This window comes from Salmo salar, chromosome 18, assembly GCF_965601325.2.
Source record: "Salmo salar chromosome 18, fSalSal1, whole genome shotgun sequence".
NCBI classification, from domain to species: domain Eukaryota; kingdom Metazoa; phylum Chordata; class Actinopteri; order Salmoniformes; family Salmonidae; genus Salmo; species Salmo salar.
In genome coordinates this window covers 99,412,771-99,426,777 of record NC_138308.1, presented here as the reverse complement: position 1 = coordinate 99,426,777, position 14,007 = coordinate 99,412,771, and the positions used below count along the sequence as shown (strand labels likewise).

The window sequence follows — 14,007 nt, the reverse complement described above, 5'->3', positions numbered from 1 at the left end:
ATTCTAGATTTAACTTTGGATTGGAGATGATTGATGTGAGTCTGGAAGGAGAGTTTACAGTCTAACCAGACACCTAGGTATTTGTAGTTGTCCACAAATTCTAAGTCAGAACCGTCCAGAGAAGTGATGCTGGACAGGCGGGCAGGTGCAGGCAGCGATCGGTTGAAGAGCATGCATTTAGTTTTACTTGTATTTAGGAGCAGTTGGAGACCACGGAAGGAGAGTTGTATGGCATTGAAGCTCGTCTGGAGGGTTGTTAACACGGTCTCCAAAGAAGGGCCAGAAGTATACAGAATGGTGTCGTCTGCGTAGAGGTGGATCAGAGATTCACCAGCAGCAAGAGCGACATCATTGATGTATACAGAGAAAATAGTTGGCCCAAGAATTGAACCCTGTGGTACCCCCATAGAGACTACCAGAGGTCCGGACAGCAGGCCCTCCGATTTGAGACACTGAACTCAATCAGAGAAGTAGTTGGTGAACCAGGCGACGCAATCGTTTGAGAAACCAAGGCTACTGAGTCTGCCGAAGAGGATGTGGTGATTAACAGAGTCAAAAGCTTTGGCCAGGTCAATGAATACGGCAGCACAGCATTGTTTCTTATCGATGGCGGTTACGATGTCGTTTAGGACCTTGAGCGTGGCTGAGGTGCACCCATGACCAGCTCTGAAACCAGATTGCATAGCGGAGAGGGTGCGGTGGGATTCGAAAAGGTCGGTAATCTGTTTGTTGACTTGGCTTTCGATGACCTTAGAAAGGCAGGGTAGGATGGATATAGGTCTGTAGCAATTTGGGTCAAGAGTGTCACCTCCTTTGAAGAGGGGGATGACAGCAGCTGCTTTCCAATCTACGGGAATCTCAGACGACACAAAAGAGAGGTTGAACAGGCTAGTAATAGGGGTTGCAATAATTTCGGCAGATCATTTTAGAAAGAAAGGGTCCAGATTGTCAAGCCCAGCTGATTTGTAGGGGTCCAGATTTTGCAGCTCTTTCAGAACATCAGCTGAATGGATTTGGGAGAAGGAGAAATGGGGGAGGCTTGGGCGAGTAGCTAGGTGGAAAGCATGGCCAGCCGTAGAAAAATGCTTATTGAAATTCTCAATTATAGTGGGCTTATCGGTGGTGACAGAGTTTCCTATCCTCAGTGCAGTGGGCAGTTGGGAGGAGGTGTTCTTATTCTCCATGGACTTTACAATGTCCCAGAACTTTTTAGAGTTTGAGTTGCAAGAAGCAAATTTCTGTTTGAAAAAGCTAGCCTTGGCGTTTCTAACTGCCTGTGTGTATTGGTTTCTAACTTCCCTGAAAAGTTGCATATCGCGGGGGCAGTTCGATGCTAATGCAGAACGCCACAGGACATTTTTGTGTTGGTTAAGGGCAGTCAGGTCTGGGGAGAACCAAGGCCTATATCAGTTCCTGGTTCTACATTTCTTGAATGGGGCATGCTTATTTAAGATGGTGAGGAAGGCATTTAAAAAAAATAACCAGGCATCCTCTACTGACGGGATGAGGTCAATATCCTTCCAGGATACCAGGGCCAGGTCGATTAGAAAGGCTTGCTCGTTGAAATGTTTCAGGGAGCGTTTGACAGTGATGAGTGGAGGTCGTTTGACCGCTGACCCATTACGGGTGCAGGCAATGAGGCAGTGATCGCTGAGATCTTGGTTGAAAACAGCAGAGGTGTATTTAGAGGGCACGTTGGTTAGGATGATATCTATGAGGGTGCCAGTGTTTGCGGCTTTGGGGTGGTACCTGGTGGGTTCATTAATAATTTGTGTGAGATTGAGGGCAGAGGGTCTATAGCAGGCAGCAACGGTGAGAGACTTGTTTTTAGAGAGGTGGATTTTTAAAAGTAGAAGTTCAAATTGTTTGGGTACAGACCTGGATAGCAGGACAGAACTCTGCAGGCTCTCTCTGCAGTAGATTGCAACACCGCCCCCTTTGGTCGTTCTATCTTGTCTGAAAACGTTGTAGTTAGGGATGAAGATTTCAGAGTTTTTGATGGACTTCCTAAGCCAAGATTCAGACACAGCTAGGACATCCGGGTTGGCAGAGTGTGCTAAAGCAGTGAATAAAACAAACTTACGGAGGAGGCTTCTAATGTTAACATGCATGAAACCAAGGCTTTTAGGGTTACAGAAGTCATCAAAAGAGAACGCCTGGGGAGTAGGAATGGAGCCAGGCACTGCAGGGCCTGGATTCACCTCTACATCCCCAGAGGAGCAGAGAAGTATGAGGATAAGGGTACGGCTAAAAGCTATAAGAATTGGTCGTCTGTGACGTCCGGAATAGAGAGAAAAAGGAGCAGGTTTCTGGGGGCGATAAAATAGCTTCAAGGTATAATGTACAGACAAAGGTATGGTAGGATGTGAGTACAGAGGAGGTAAACCTAGGCATTTAGTGATGAGAGAGATATTGTCTCAAGAAACAGCATTGAAACCAGGTGATGTCATCGCATGTGTGGGTGGAGGAACTGAGAGGTTGGATAAGGTATAATGAGCAGGGCTAGAGGCTCTACAGTGAAATAAGCCAATAAACACTAACCAGAACAGCAATGGACATTGCATATTGACATTGAGGAGAGGCATGCTTAGCCGAGTGATCAAAGGGTCCAGTGAGATTCAGACAGCTAGCCGGGCCATAGGTAGCAAGCTGGTAGAAGATGGAGGGAGGTCTGTTTTTAGCCACCTCGTGCGTTTCCGTCTGTGGATTAGTGGGGTTCCGTGTGGAAGGGGGGACCAGTCCAATTGGCAAAATAGTTAGTTATAGCTAAAGCCCAAGAAAAGTGTGAAGAATAAATTCACCCAGCTGGAGGTAAGACAGGTGGAGCTGGAACAGCAGGTGATTACACTCCAGTCAGCACAGACCCAGACAACAGTCCAGCACAACAACACCCCCTTAACCAGACCCAGACAACAGTCCAGCACAACAACACCCCCTTAACCAGACCCAGACAACAGTCCAGCACAACAACACCCCCTTACCCAGACCCAGACAACAGTCCAGCACAACAACACCCCCTTAACCAGACCCAGACAACAGTCCAGCACAACAACACCCCCTTACCCAGACAACAGTCCAGCACAACAACACTCCCTTAACCAGACCCAGACAACAGTCCAGCACAACAACACTCCCTTAACCAGACCCAGACAACAGTCCAGCACAACAACACCCCCTTACCCAGACCCAGACAACAGTCCAGCACAACAACACCCCCTTAACCAGACCCAGACAACAGTCCAGCACAACAACACCCCCTTAACCAGACCCAGACAACAGTCCAGCACAACAACACCCCCTTAACCAGACCTGGAGAGCTGGAGGTGGAGAGAGAGACATGTCTGCACTCTGGACTGTAGTGAGACAACTACAACAGGAGAAAGAGCAGGACAAGAACAGAGAGCACTAGAGGAGAGGATCAGACTGCTGGAGGAGAGGATCAGACTGCTGGAGGAGAGGGTGAGGGGGATGGAGGAGAGGGTGAGGGGGATGGAGGAGAGGGTGAGGGGGATGGAGGAGAGGGTGAGGGGGGATGGAGGGAGAGGGTGAGGGGGGATGGAGGAGAGGGTGAGGGGGATGAAGGAGAGGGTGAGGGGGATGGAGGAGAGGATCAGACTGCTGGAGGAGAGGGTGAGGGGGATGGAGGAGAGGGTGAGGGGGGATGGAGGGAGAGGGTGAGGGGGGATGGAGGGAGAGGGTGAGGGGGGATGGAGGGAGAGGGTGAGGGGGGATGGAGGAGAGGGTGAGGGGGATGGAGGAGAGGGTGAGGGGGATGGAGGAGAGGGTGAAGGGGGATGGAGGAGAGGGTGAAGGGGGATGGAGGAGAGGGTGAAGGGGGATGGAGGAGAGGGTGAGGGGGATGGAGGAGAGGGTGAAGGGGGATGGAGGAGAGGATCAGACTGCTGAAGGAGAGGGTGAAGGGGGATGGAGGAGAAGATCAGACTGCTGAAGGAGAGGGTGAGGGGGATGGAGGAGAGGGTGAAGGGGGATGGAGGAGAGGGTGAGGGGGATGGAGGAGAGGGTGAAGGGGGATGGAGGAGAGGATCAGACTGCTGAAGGAGAGGGTGAGGGGGATGGCGTGTGACAAAGAACAACCCACTAGGGAGGTGGCCACCACCACAGAGAAGCCAGCAGAACAGCCCACCTCAGCTCCCGACATAAGTCTGGACACCACAGCAGAACAGTCCACACCAGACCCTGACCATAGAGGACCACCCCACCCAGACCATAGGGGACCATAGAGGACCACCCCACCCAGACCATAGGGGACCACCCCACCCAGACCATAGGGGGACCATAGAGGACCACCCACCCAGACCATAGGGGACCATAGAGGACCACCCCACCCAGGACCATAGGGGACCATAGAGGACCACCCCACCCAGACCATAGGGGACCATAGAGGACCACCCACCCAGACCATAGAGGACCATAGAGGACCACCCCACCCAGACCATAGGGGACCATAGAGGACCACCCACCCAGACCATAGAGGACCACCCCACCCAGACCATAGGGGACCACCCCACCCAGACCATAGAGGACCATAGAGGACCACCCCACCCAGACCATAGAGGACCATAGAGGACCACCCCACCCAGACCATAGGGGACCATAGAGGACCACCCACCCAGACCATAGGGGACCATAGAGGACCACCCACCCAGACCATAGAGGACCATAGAGGACCACCCCACCCAGACCATAGGGGACCATAGAGGACCACCCACCCAGACCATAGAGGACCACCCCACCCAGACCATAGGGGACCATAGAGGACCACCCCACCCAGACCATAGGGGACCATAGAGGACCACCCACCCAGACCATAGAGGACCATAGAGGACCACCCCACCCAGACCATAGGGGACCATAGAGGACCACCCACCCAGACCATAGAGGACCACCCCACCCAGACCATAGAGGACCATAGAGGACCACCCACCCAGACCATAGGGGACCATAGAGGACCACCCACCCAGACCATAGGGGACCATAGAGGACCACCCACCCAGACCATAGAGGACCACCCCACCCAGACCATAGAGGACCACCCACCCAGACCATAGGGGACCATAGAGGACCACCCACCCAGACCATAGAGTCAATCATTAAAGACGACCAGAACCCACTGGATTCTCCAATTACATTGAATGAACAACAGGACAAAATATAAACCCTCCAACCCAAAAAGGCCTGTGGTGTTGAGAGAGAACACAGTGGCAGAATACCTGACCACTGTGACTGACCCAAACTTACATTTAACTTAAGGAAATCTTTGACTATGTACAGACTCAGTGAGCATAGCCTTGCTATTGAGAGAGGCCGCCGTAGGCAGACCTGGCTCTCAAGAGAAGACAGGCTATGTGCAACACTGTCCACAAAATGAGGTGGAAACTATGGAAATACCACTAACTTCCTGCCAAATGTATGACCATTTAAGAGACATATATTTCCCTCAGATTACACAGATCCACAAAGAATTCCGAAACAAATCCAACCTTGATAAACTCCCATATCTACTGGGTGAAATACCACAGTGTTCCGTCACAGCAGCAAGATGTGTGACCTGTTGTCACAAGAAAAGGTCAACCAGTGAAGAACAAACACCATTGTAAATACAACCCATATTTATGTTGATTTATTTTCCCTTTTGTACTTTAACTATTTGCACATCATTACTTATATCCCTTTATGTAACTAGGCAAGTCGTTGTGTAGATGTACAACACTGTACACAAACATAATGACATTTGAAATGTCTTTATTCTTTTGGAACTTTCGTGAGTGTAATGTTTACTGTAAACGTTTTGTTTATAGTCCATTTCAGTTGCTTTGGCAATGTAAACATATGTTTCCCATGGCAATAAAGACCTTTAACAGTAAACATTACACACACACAAGTGTGTGTGTGTGTGTGTGTGTGTGTGTGTGTGTGTGTGTGTGTGTGTGTGTGTGTGTGTGTGTGTGTGTGTGTGTGTGTGTGTGTGTGTATCTCTCAATTTCACTTTAATATCTTCATTGTTTTGTTTCTTCACTTGGCAGTGTAAACCTGTTCCCATGCCAATAAAGCCCTTTGGCATTCTCTCTCACACACAGTTGGTTCACCTAAGACAGCTTCCCTACTCTCTCCTATCCAGTCCCCAACCCCTGTCCTGCTCTGAGAGGTTGCAAGCTAATAATAGCATGATAGTCACTTACATAAAATCGTGACAACAGCCCACACACACACACACACACAGAGAGCACTCGGTCCCCCGTCCCCGTCCCCCGTCCCCGAGGCAATGTTTTACTGTCTAGAGCAGATCGATGGTTTCTACACAACGACATCACCCAGGCCTGTTAAAACAGACAGCTTTTAACAGTGAACACATTGTCTCCCTGTCCAACACACACACACACACACACACACGTGTCCTCAATAACACCCTCCTAACAGTGGGCTCTAGGTTTAATGGTATGACTGAGGATCAGGATCAGTATAACTACATTACAACAGCTGAGCCTACCGCAGGTTAAATAGGAGGGGACTGGTGTGTGTATACAGCAGAGAGGAGAGGAGGGTAAATCACAGCAGAGAGGAGAGGAGGGTAAATCACAGCAGAGAGGAGAGGAGGGTAAATCACAGTAGAGAGGAGAGGAGGGTAAATCACAGCAGAGAGGAGAGGAGGGTAAATCACAGCAGAGAGGAGAGGAGGGTAAATCACAGTAGAGAGGAGAGGAGGGTAAATCACAGTAGAGAGGAGAGGAGGGTAAATCACAGTAGAGAGGAGAGGAGGGTAAATCACAGTAGAGAGGAGAGGAGGGTAAATCACAGTAGAGAGGAGAGGAGGGTAAATCACAGCAGAGAGGAGAGGAGGGTAAATCACAGCAGAGAGGAGAGGAGGGTAAATCACAGCAGAGAGGAGAGGAGGGTAAATCACAGCAGAGAGGAGAGGAGGGTAAATCACAGCAGAGAGGAGAGGAGGGTAAATCACAGTAGAGAGGAGAGGAGGGTAAATCACAGCAGAGAGGAGAGGAGGGTAAATCACAGCAGAGAGGAGAGGAGGGTAAATCACAGCAGAGAGGAGAGGAGGGTAAATCACAGTAGAGAGGAGAGGAGGGTAAATCACAGCAGAGAGGAGAGGAGGGTAAATCACAGCAGAGAGGAGAGGAGGGTAAATCACAGCAGAGAGGAGAGGAGGGTAAATCACAGCAGAGAGGAGAGGAGGGTAAATCACAGTAGAGAGGAGAGGAGGGTAAATCACAGCAGAGAGGAGAGGAGGGTAAATCACAGCAGAGAGGAGAGGAGGGTAAATCACAGCAGAGAGGAGAGGAGGGTAAATCACAGGACAGTAGAGAGGAGAGGAGGGTAGTTTATTCATGGCTTCAGTAGTCAGTATCAGGGCAGGGTAGTTTCAGCAGGAGGAAGGCTCAGTCTGCCTTGAAGCTAAAACCACTGGAGAAGATCCTCAAAACTTCAACATGCCTGCCAACACCAAACGCCATCTCCTCCATTCAAATCAAAATACAAGAGCTAGTTTGCTAGCAAGTTTTTAGCTAAAGGTCTTAATGACGGTGAAGCATCAGTTACGCTAATCCATAGAGATAGACTAATCATTATAGCGTCTGTGACAGCATGGGCAGCGCCATTCAGAAGTAGTACATTTTCTTTTTCACAATTGGCTGATCCCTCCTGATGACCCAATTAGACATGACTCCGATTGGCTGATCCCTCCTGATGACCCAATTAGACATGACTCCGATTGGCTGATCCCTCCTGATGGACCCTATGAAGTTGGAAGTCCCACCCAGTTGACTACATTAAAATGGTGGAAGTCCTCAATGGCGCTGCCCATGATAATACGGCCTCTATCATCATATTTTTTTTAACCTCAATTTTAACATATTCTCCTGCAACCTACCCAATGTGGTACGGATCTGCTATTTTCTATACTTTAGAACCGGAACCCCCATCAGAAGCTAGCCAGCTAACTAGCTAACTAGCTAGTAGTCAGCTAGCCACAGCTAGCGGTCATCAGCTAACCTTTAGCCTGGTCAACTCCTGCCAGTCTGCACAGCGCGATTCAACCCAGAGCATACCGGATTGCCTTTTCTCCACATGTCTGGATTCCTACCGCAAGCTCTGAACCTTTTCACCTGGATCATCGCAGCTAGCTAGTTGCTATCCGAGTGGCTACCTCCTGGCTAAGGTCTCTGTCCCGAAACAAGCACCAATTAGCCTGGAGCAAGCCTGTGCTAGGCCCATCTCCCGGCTAGCTGAAGAGGTCCATCAGCCACTCCTTCGGCTACAATACCGATTTTGCCAATTGGCCTGGACCCCTTTTGTCTTCAACCAGGATCTCAGCAATCACTGCCTCATTGCCTGCGTCCGTAATGGGTCTGAGGTCAAACGACCACCTCTCATCACTGTCAAACGCTCCCTAAAACACTTCTGCGAGCAGGCCTTTCTAATCGACCTGGCTGGGGTATCCTGGAATGACATTGACCTCATCCCGACAGTAGAGGATGCCTGGTTATTCTTTAAAAGTGCCTTCCTCATCATCTTAAATAAGCATGCCCCATTCAAAAAATGTAGAACTAAGAACAGATATAGCCCTTGGTTCACTCCAAACCTGACTGCAATTGATCAGCACAAAAACATCCTGTGGCATACTGCATTAGCATTGAATAGCCCCAGCGATATGCAACTTTTCAGGGAAGTTAGGAACCAATATACACAGGCAGTTAGGAAAGCAAAGGCTAACTTTTTCAAACAGAAATTAGCATCCTGTAGCACAAACTCCAAAAAGTTCTGGGACACTAAAGTCCATGGAGAATAAGGGCACCTCCTCCCAGCTGCCCACTGCTCTGAGGCTAGGAAACACTGTCACCACCGATAAATCCACAATAATTGAGAATTTCAATAAGCATTTTTCTACAGCTGGCCATGCTTTCCACCTGGCTACCTCAACCCTGGCCAATCCTCCCCCATTTCTCCTTCACCCAAATCCAGATAGCTGATGTTCTGAAAGAGCTACAAAATTTGGACCCCTACAAATCAGCCGGGCTAGACAATCTGGACCCTCTTTCTAAAATTATCCGCCGCAATTGTTGCATCCCCTATTACTAGCCTGTTCAACCTCTCTTTCGTATCATCTGAGATCCCCAAAGATTGGAAAGCTACCGCGGTCAACCCTCTCTTCAAAGGGGGAGACACTCTAGACCCAAGCTCTTACAGACCTATATCTATTCTACCCTGCCTTTCTAAAATCTTTGAAAGCCAAGTTAACAAACAGATCACCGACCATTTCGAATCCCACCGTACCTTCTCCGCTATGCAATTTGGTTTCCGAGCTGGTCATGGGTGCACCTCAGCCACACTCAAGATCCTAAACGATATCATAACCGCCATCAATAAAATACAATACTGTGCAGCTGTATTCATCGACCTGGCCAAGGCTTTTGACTGTCAGTCACACATTCTCTTCGGCAGACTCAACAGCCTTGGTTTCTCAAATGATTGCCTCGTCTGCTTCACCAACTACTTCTCAGATAGAGTTCAGTATGTCAAATCGGAGGGCCTGTTGTCTGGACCTCTGGCAGTCTCTATGGGGGTGCCACAGGGTTCAATTCATGGGCCGACTCTTTTCTCTGTATACATCAATGATGTCACTCTTTCTGCTGGTGATTTTCTGATCCACCTCTAGGCATCTCTCCTTCCGTGGCCTCCAACTGCTCTTAAATGATAGTAAAACTAAATGCATGCTCTTCAACCGATCACTGCCCGCACCTGCCCGTCCGTCCAGTATCACTACTCTGGACGGTTCTGACTTAGAATATGTGGACAACTACAAATACCTAGGTGTCTGGTTAGACTGTAAACTCTCCTTCCAGACTCACATTAAGCGTCTCCAATCCAAAATTAAATCTAGAATCGGCTTCCTATTTCGTAACAAAGCATCCTTCACTCATGCTGCCAAACATACCCTCGTAAAACTGACCATCCTACCGATCCTTGACTTCGGTGATGTCATTTACAAAATAGCCTCCAACACTTTACTCAGCAAATTGGATGTAGTCTATCACAGTGCCATCCGTTTTGTCACCAAAGCCCCATATACTACCCACCACTGCGACCTGTATGCTCTCGTTGGCTGGCCCTCGCTACATATTTGTTACCAAACCCACTGGCTCCAGGTCATCTATAAAAGTATTTGATAGGTAAAGCCCCACCTTAACTCAGCTCACTGGTCACCATATCAGCACCCACGATCTCCAGCAGGTATATTTCACTGGCCACCCCCAAAGCCAATTCCTTACCTCCCTTATCTTACCTCATTTGCACACACTGTATATAGACTTTTCTATTGTATTATTGAATGTATGTTTGATTATTCCATGTGTAACTCTGTGTTGTTGTTTATGTCACACTGCTTTGCTTTATCTTGGCCAGGTCGCAGTTGTAAATGAGAACTTGTTCTCAACTGGCCTACCTGGTTAAATAAAGGTGAAATAGATTAGATTAATTTTGGTGCTGTCCAATACACAATATCTCCCATTTCTCTCTCTCACATCTCAAGGTTGACGTCTATTCTGTCAGTTCAGCATTAACAGATGATGATGTGTCACAAGGACATTCTCTCAGCATTACACACACACACACACACACACACACACACACACACACACACACACACACACACACACCACAGCAGACACACCACAGCAGACACACACACACACACACACACCACAGCAGACACACACACACACCACAGCAGAGACACACACACACACCACAGCAGAGACACACACACACACACACACACACACACCAGCTGATTTGTTCCACCACAGGTAATGGAACACTCCTAACTAATTGATGAGGACTGACGCTGGAGGCTAGTGGTGTGTGTGTCTGTGTGTGTGTGTGTGTGTGTGTGTCTGTGTGTACAAAGTACAAAGTACAGTGTGTTTGTGTTTCCAGTCCCTATTCAAATGGCGCCTAACTTATCAGTCTGTCACTATCACTTTATGTCCAGCAATGAGTGTGTCAATAACGTACTGACTACTAACTACTGATGACTGACTACTGACTACTGATGACCGACTACTGATGACCGACTACTGATTATCTCTTCCCCTACTGTATTTATTTATTTATTTAATTTGCTCCTTTGCACCCCATTATTTCTATTTCTACTTTGCACTTTCTTCCACTACAAATCTACCATTCCAGTGTTTTACCTGCTATATTGTATTTACTTTGCCACCATGGTATTTATTGCCTTTACCTCCCTTATCTCACCTCATTTGTTCACATTGTATATAGACTTATTTTTCTACTGTATTATTGACTGTAAGTTTGTTTTACTCCATGTGTAACTCTGTGTTGTTATATGTTGTCGAACTGCTTTGCTTTATCTTGGCCAGGTCACAGCTGTAAATGAGAACTTGTTCTCAACTAGCCTACCTGCTTAAATAAAGGTAAAATAAATGTAAAAATAAAATAAAATACAATGTAGCGAATAGAGAACTTAACTTACAGAGCCAAGTGACTTCAGAAGTGCCTGGAACTTCCCGAAATAACCCACTGCTAAGGGGCATTTAGTCTCACAGTCCAGCTGTCTGCCCTGTCTGTCTGTCTGTCTGCGCTGCCTGCTGCCTGTCTGCCTGCGCGAAAAACGTGAGCCACGTCACAAAGGGCCTACCGGGATATTTAAGCGATCTGCAGTTTTTACTGCTACTGGCTGCAGGACAAACATGCATTTAATACATGCAATTATGTAGGCGACTTATTGGGGCTCCCGAGTGGCGCTGCATCTCAGTGCTAGCAGGCGTCACTACCAGACACCCTGGTTCGAATCCAGGCTGTATCACAACCGTCCGTGATTGGGAGTCCCATAGGGCGTCGCACAATTGGCTCAGTGTCACCCGGGTTTGTCCGTCATTGTAAATAAAATGTGTTTTTTAGGCCCAAGACAGACACACAGAATGTCAAGGACAGAGCGATAAGGAAGTAGTCTGTCTGTGTGTCTGTAAGAAACAGTAGACTATTGTGATAACTTAATGAAGGGTGTAAACTTAATTGTAACTCTGACACAATAGACTATTTATTTTCTAACTAGCTAATTTACTTCCAGGACATATCCACGGCAACCGTTACGGTCATATAACGTAATCTTCCGCGAGGTAACTATGCAACACACTATGCAACACGGTGTAATAGGATAGCCCGTGTCCAGATAATGTCCATATAAACGCATTGGGTGTGAGAAATGCGCTTTACAAATGAAATGTAATATTATTATTATTAAAATTAGGTTACACAACGAGTCAACAACATAAATAACCTTTTGTAGCCTACTTCCGTCTTGAGCAATAATGAGAGTATCTAAACCAAGAGTAATGCAGGCGAGAACACGGCCGTAGTTTAACATACATCATCATCATCATCATCCGAGTATCATAACCCATGTCACATTCCCTCCTCTTCCTCACCTCGTCGTCGGCGTTATTCCCAGGTCCATTCCCGACGTGGGCCATGGTTAGCTGGGGAGAAGGCGAGCAGCAAAGCCACTAAAGGACTGGAACTGTTAACAAAGTTAGGGGTTTAACAAAAGACTAGTTAATCATTAGGTCCGAAAATTATTTCGTTTTAGTCCAGCTCTCTCTCTCTCGGTGGTGAGTGTCTCCGTTTCTGTTCAGACAGAAAATCCAGTTGGAGTGTTTTTTTCCTGGACGGTTCGGTGTTTAGCCAGCTGCTGCTTTCCTTCCACCTTCCTTTAACGGGATACACACTCCCAAGGAACGGTCAACACCGGTCCGCCTTCCTCCAACACAATAGAAAAACCTTTTCCACCGGGCCAGCCCAGTCCATCCTGACTACACAGCCTTCCTCCGGTCAATCACGGAGACAACGAGAGTCTTCTCCAGGTGTCACGTCAGCAGTCAAGAAACTGAAACAGGATATAAAGCAGCGCGTAACCGGCCGTTGAGATATCAACAACCCCGGTAAAACGCCGGTATTAAACCTATTTGTAGCAATCCGCGCTTTGTTCACTCTCTACTGCATATAGACTAGTCTAGTAGAGAATTCATTTATATATGTAAATCTGTCCTTCTTATTTGAACGTTTATTCAGCCTAGACAAAAATAGGCCCAGAGAGGACAGTCTCGCCTATAGACTATAGTAATCTTTGCCGTGGCCCAGTTACGTGCTTCTGGGTTGTGATGTTCTAGTATCGAATCAACTGTAGACTTTGGAAGCGATCATTTCATTTGAATAATAATATGACTCGAGTCCAAAACAAGCGACGCACCACGACGCGCATGTGGATCCGCTGTGTCTTTATTTATTTGTTTTACGCAGAGAGGGGGGGTGGCCTGGGTATCAATTCAGATGAATAGTCACGCACAAAATCATATTTTATAAATGCCAGTTAATTATGATCCATAATTTAAAAAAAATACAGGTCCTAGGATAAGAAGCGGGTTACAGTCCTTATTCCATCGGTGCCTGAATGATACCCTATGGGTGTTGTTGTACCCTAATAAGTAATGAAAAATGGAAAAAAAATGTACCGGATTAATATTGGTATTTTCACTGTGTGCGCACTGCGCGGAAAATTGTTCTTGCTATGTGGCAAATATAAATCGCTCCTCCCCTCCCACTAGTCAGTGGTCCTCTTCACATGCACCACCCAAAGACAGCCACTAGAGAGAGGCAAGGCGCTCTCACTTCCTCTAAGCACCTGGAGAGAGACAGAGAGAGGGAGAACGATCTCATCCTGGAATATACAAGGTCTGAGGTCATCTGCCTTTGGTAGGTTTCTAAATTACTTTTACACTACTTTCTACACTACTAAAGCGCAGGAACCCAGACTTAAATCAAAGAAATGGGAAAATACAGACATTGTCATCCTACAAGAAACATGGTATAAAGGAGACGGACCCACTGGTTTCCCTCTAGGTTACAGAGAGCTGGTAGTCCCATCCACCACACTACCAGGTGGTATAGAGGAGA

General features: G+C 47.6%; 1 protein-coding gene across 2 annotated transcripts in view; it reads right to left on the bottom strand.

Annotated features, from left to right (window-relative positions):
- The window catches only part of ttc39b (tetratricopeptide repeat domain 39B), a 44,734-nt gene extending 31,144 nt beyond the window's left edge, over window positions 1-13,590 (bottom strand). The window contains exon 1 of one of the 2 annotated variants that reach the window (XR_014381520.1): window positions 12,483-13,588. Coding sequence is in view for 1 of the 2 variants with exons in the window: in XM_082965409.1 (XP_082821535.1) it covers window positions 12,483-12,527 (45 nt within the window). In the remaining variant the exon portion in view is untranslated. Of the gene's footprint in view, window positions 1-12,482 lie in introns of both variants that reach the window. The other variant, XM_082965409.1, reaches the window with a different exon arrangement.
- Window positions 13,591-14,007: the final 417 nt, after the last annotated feature.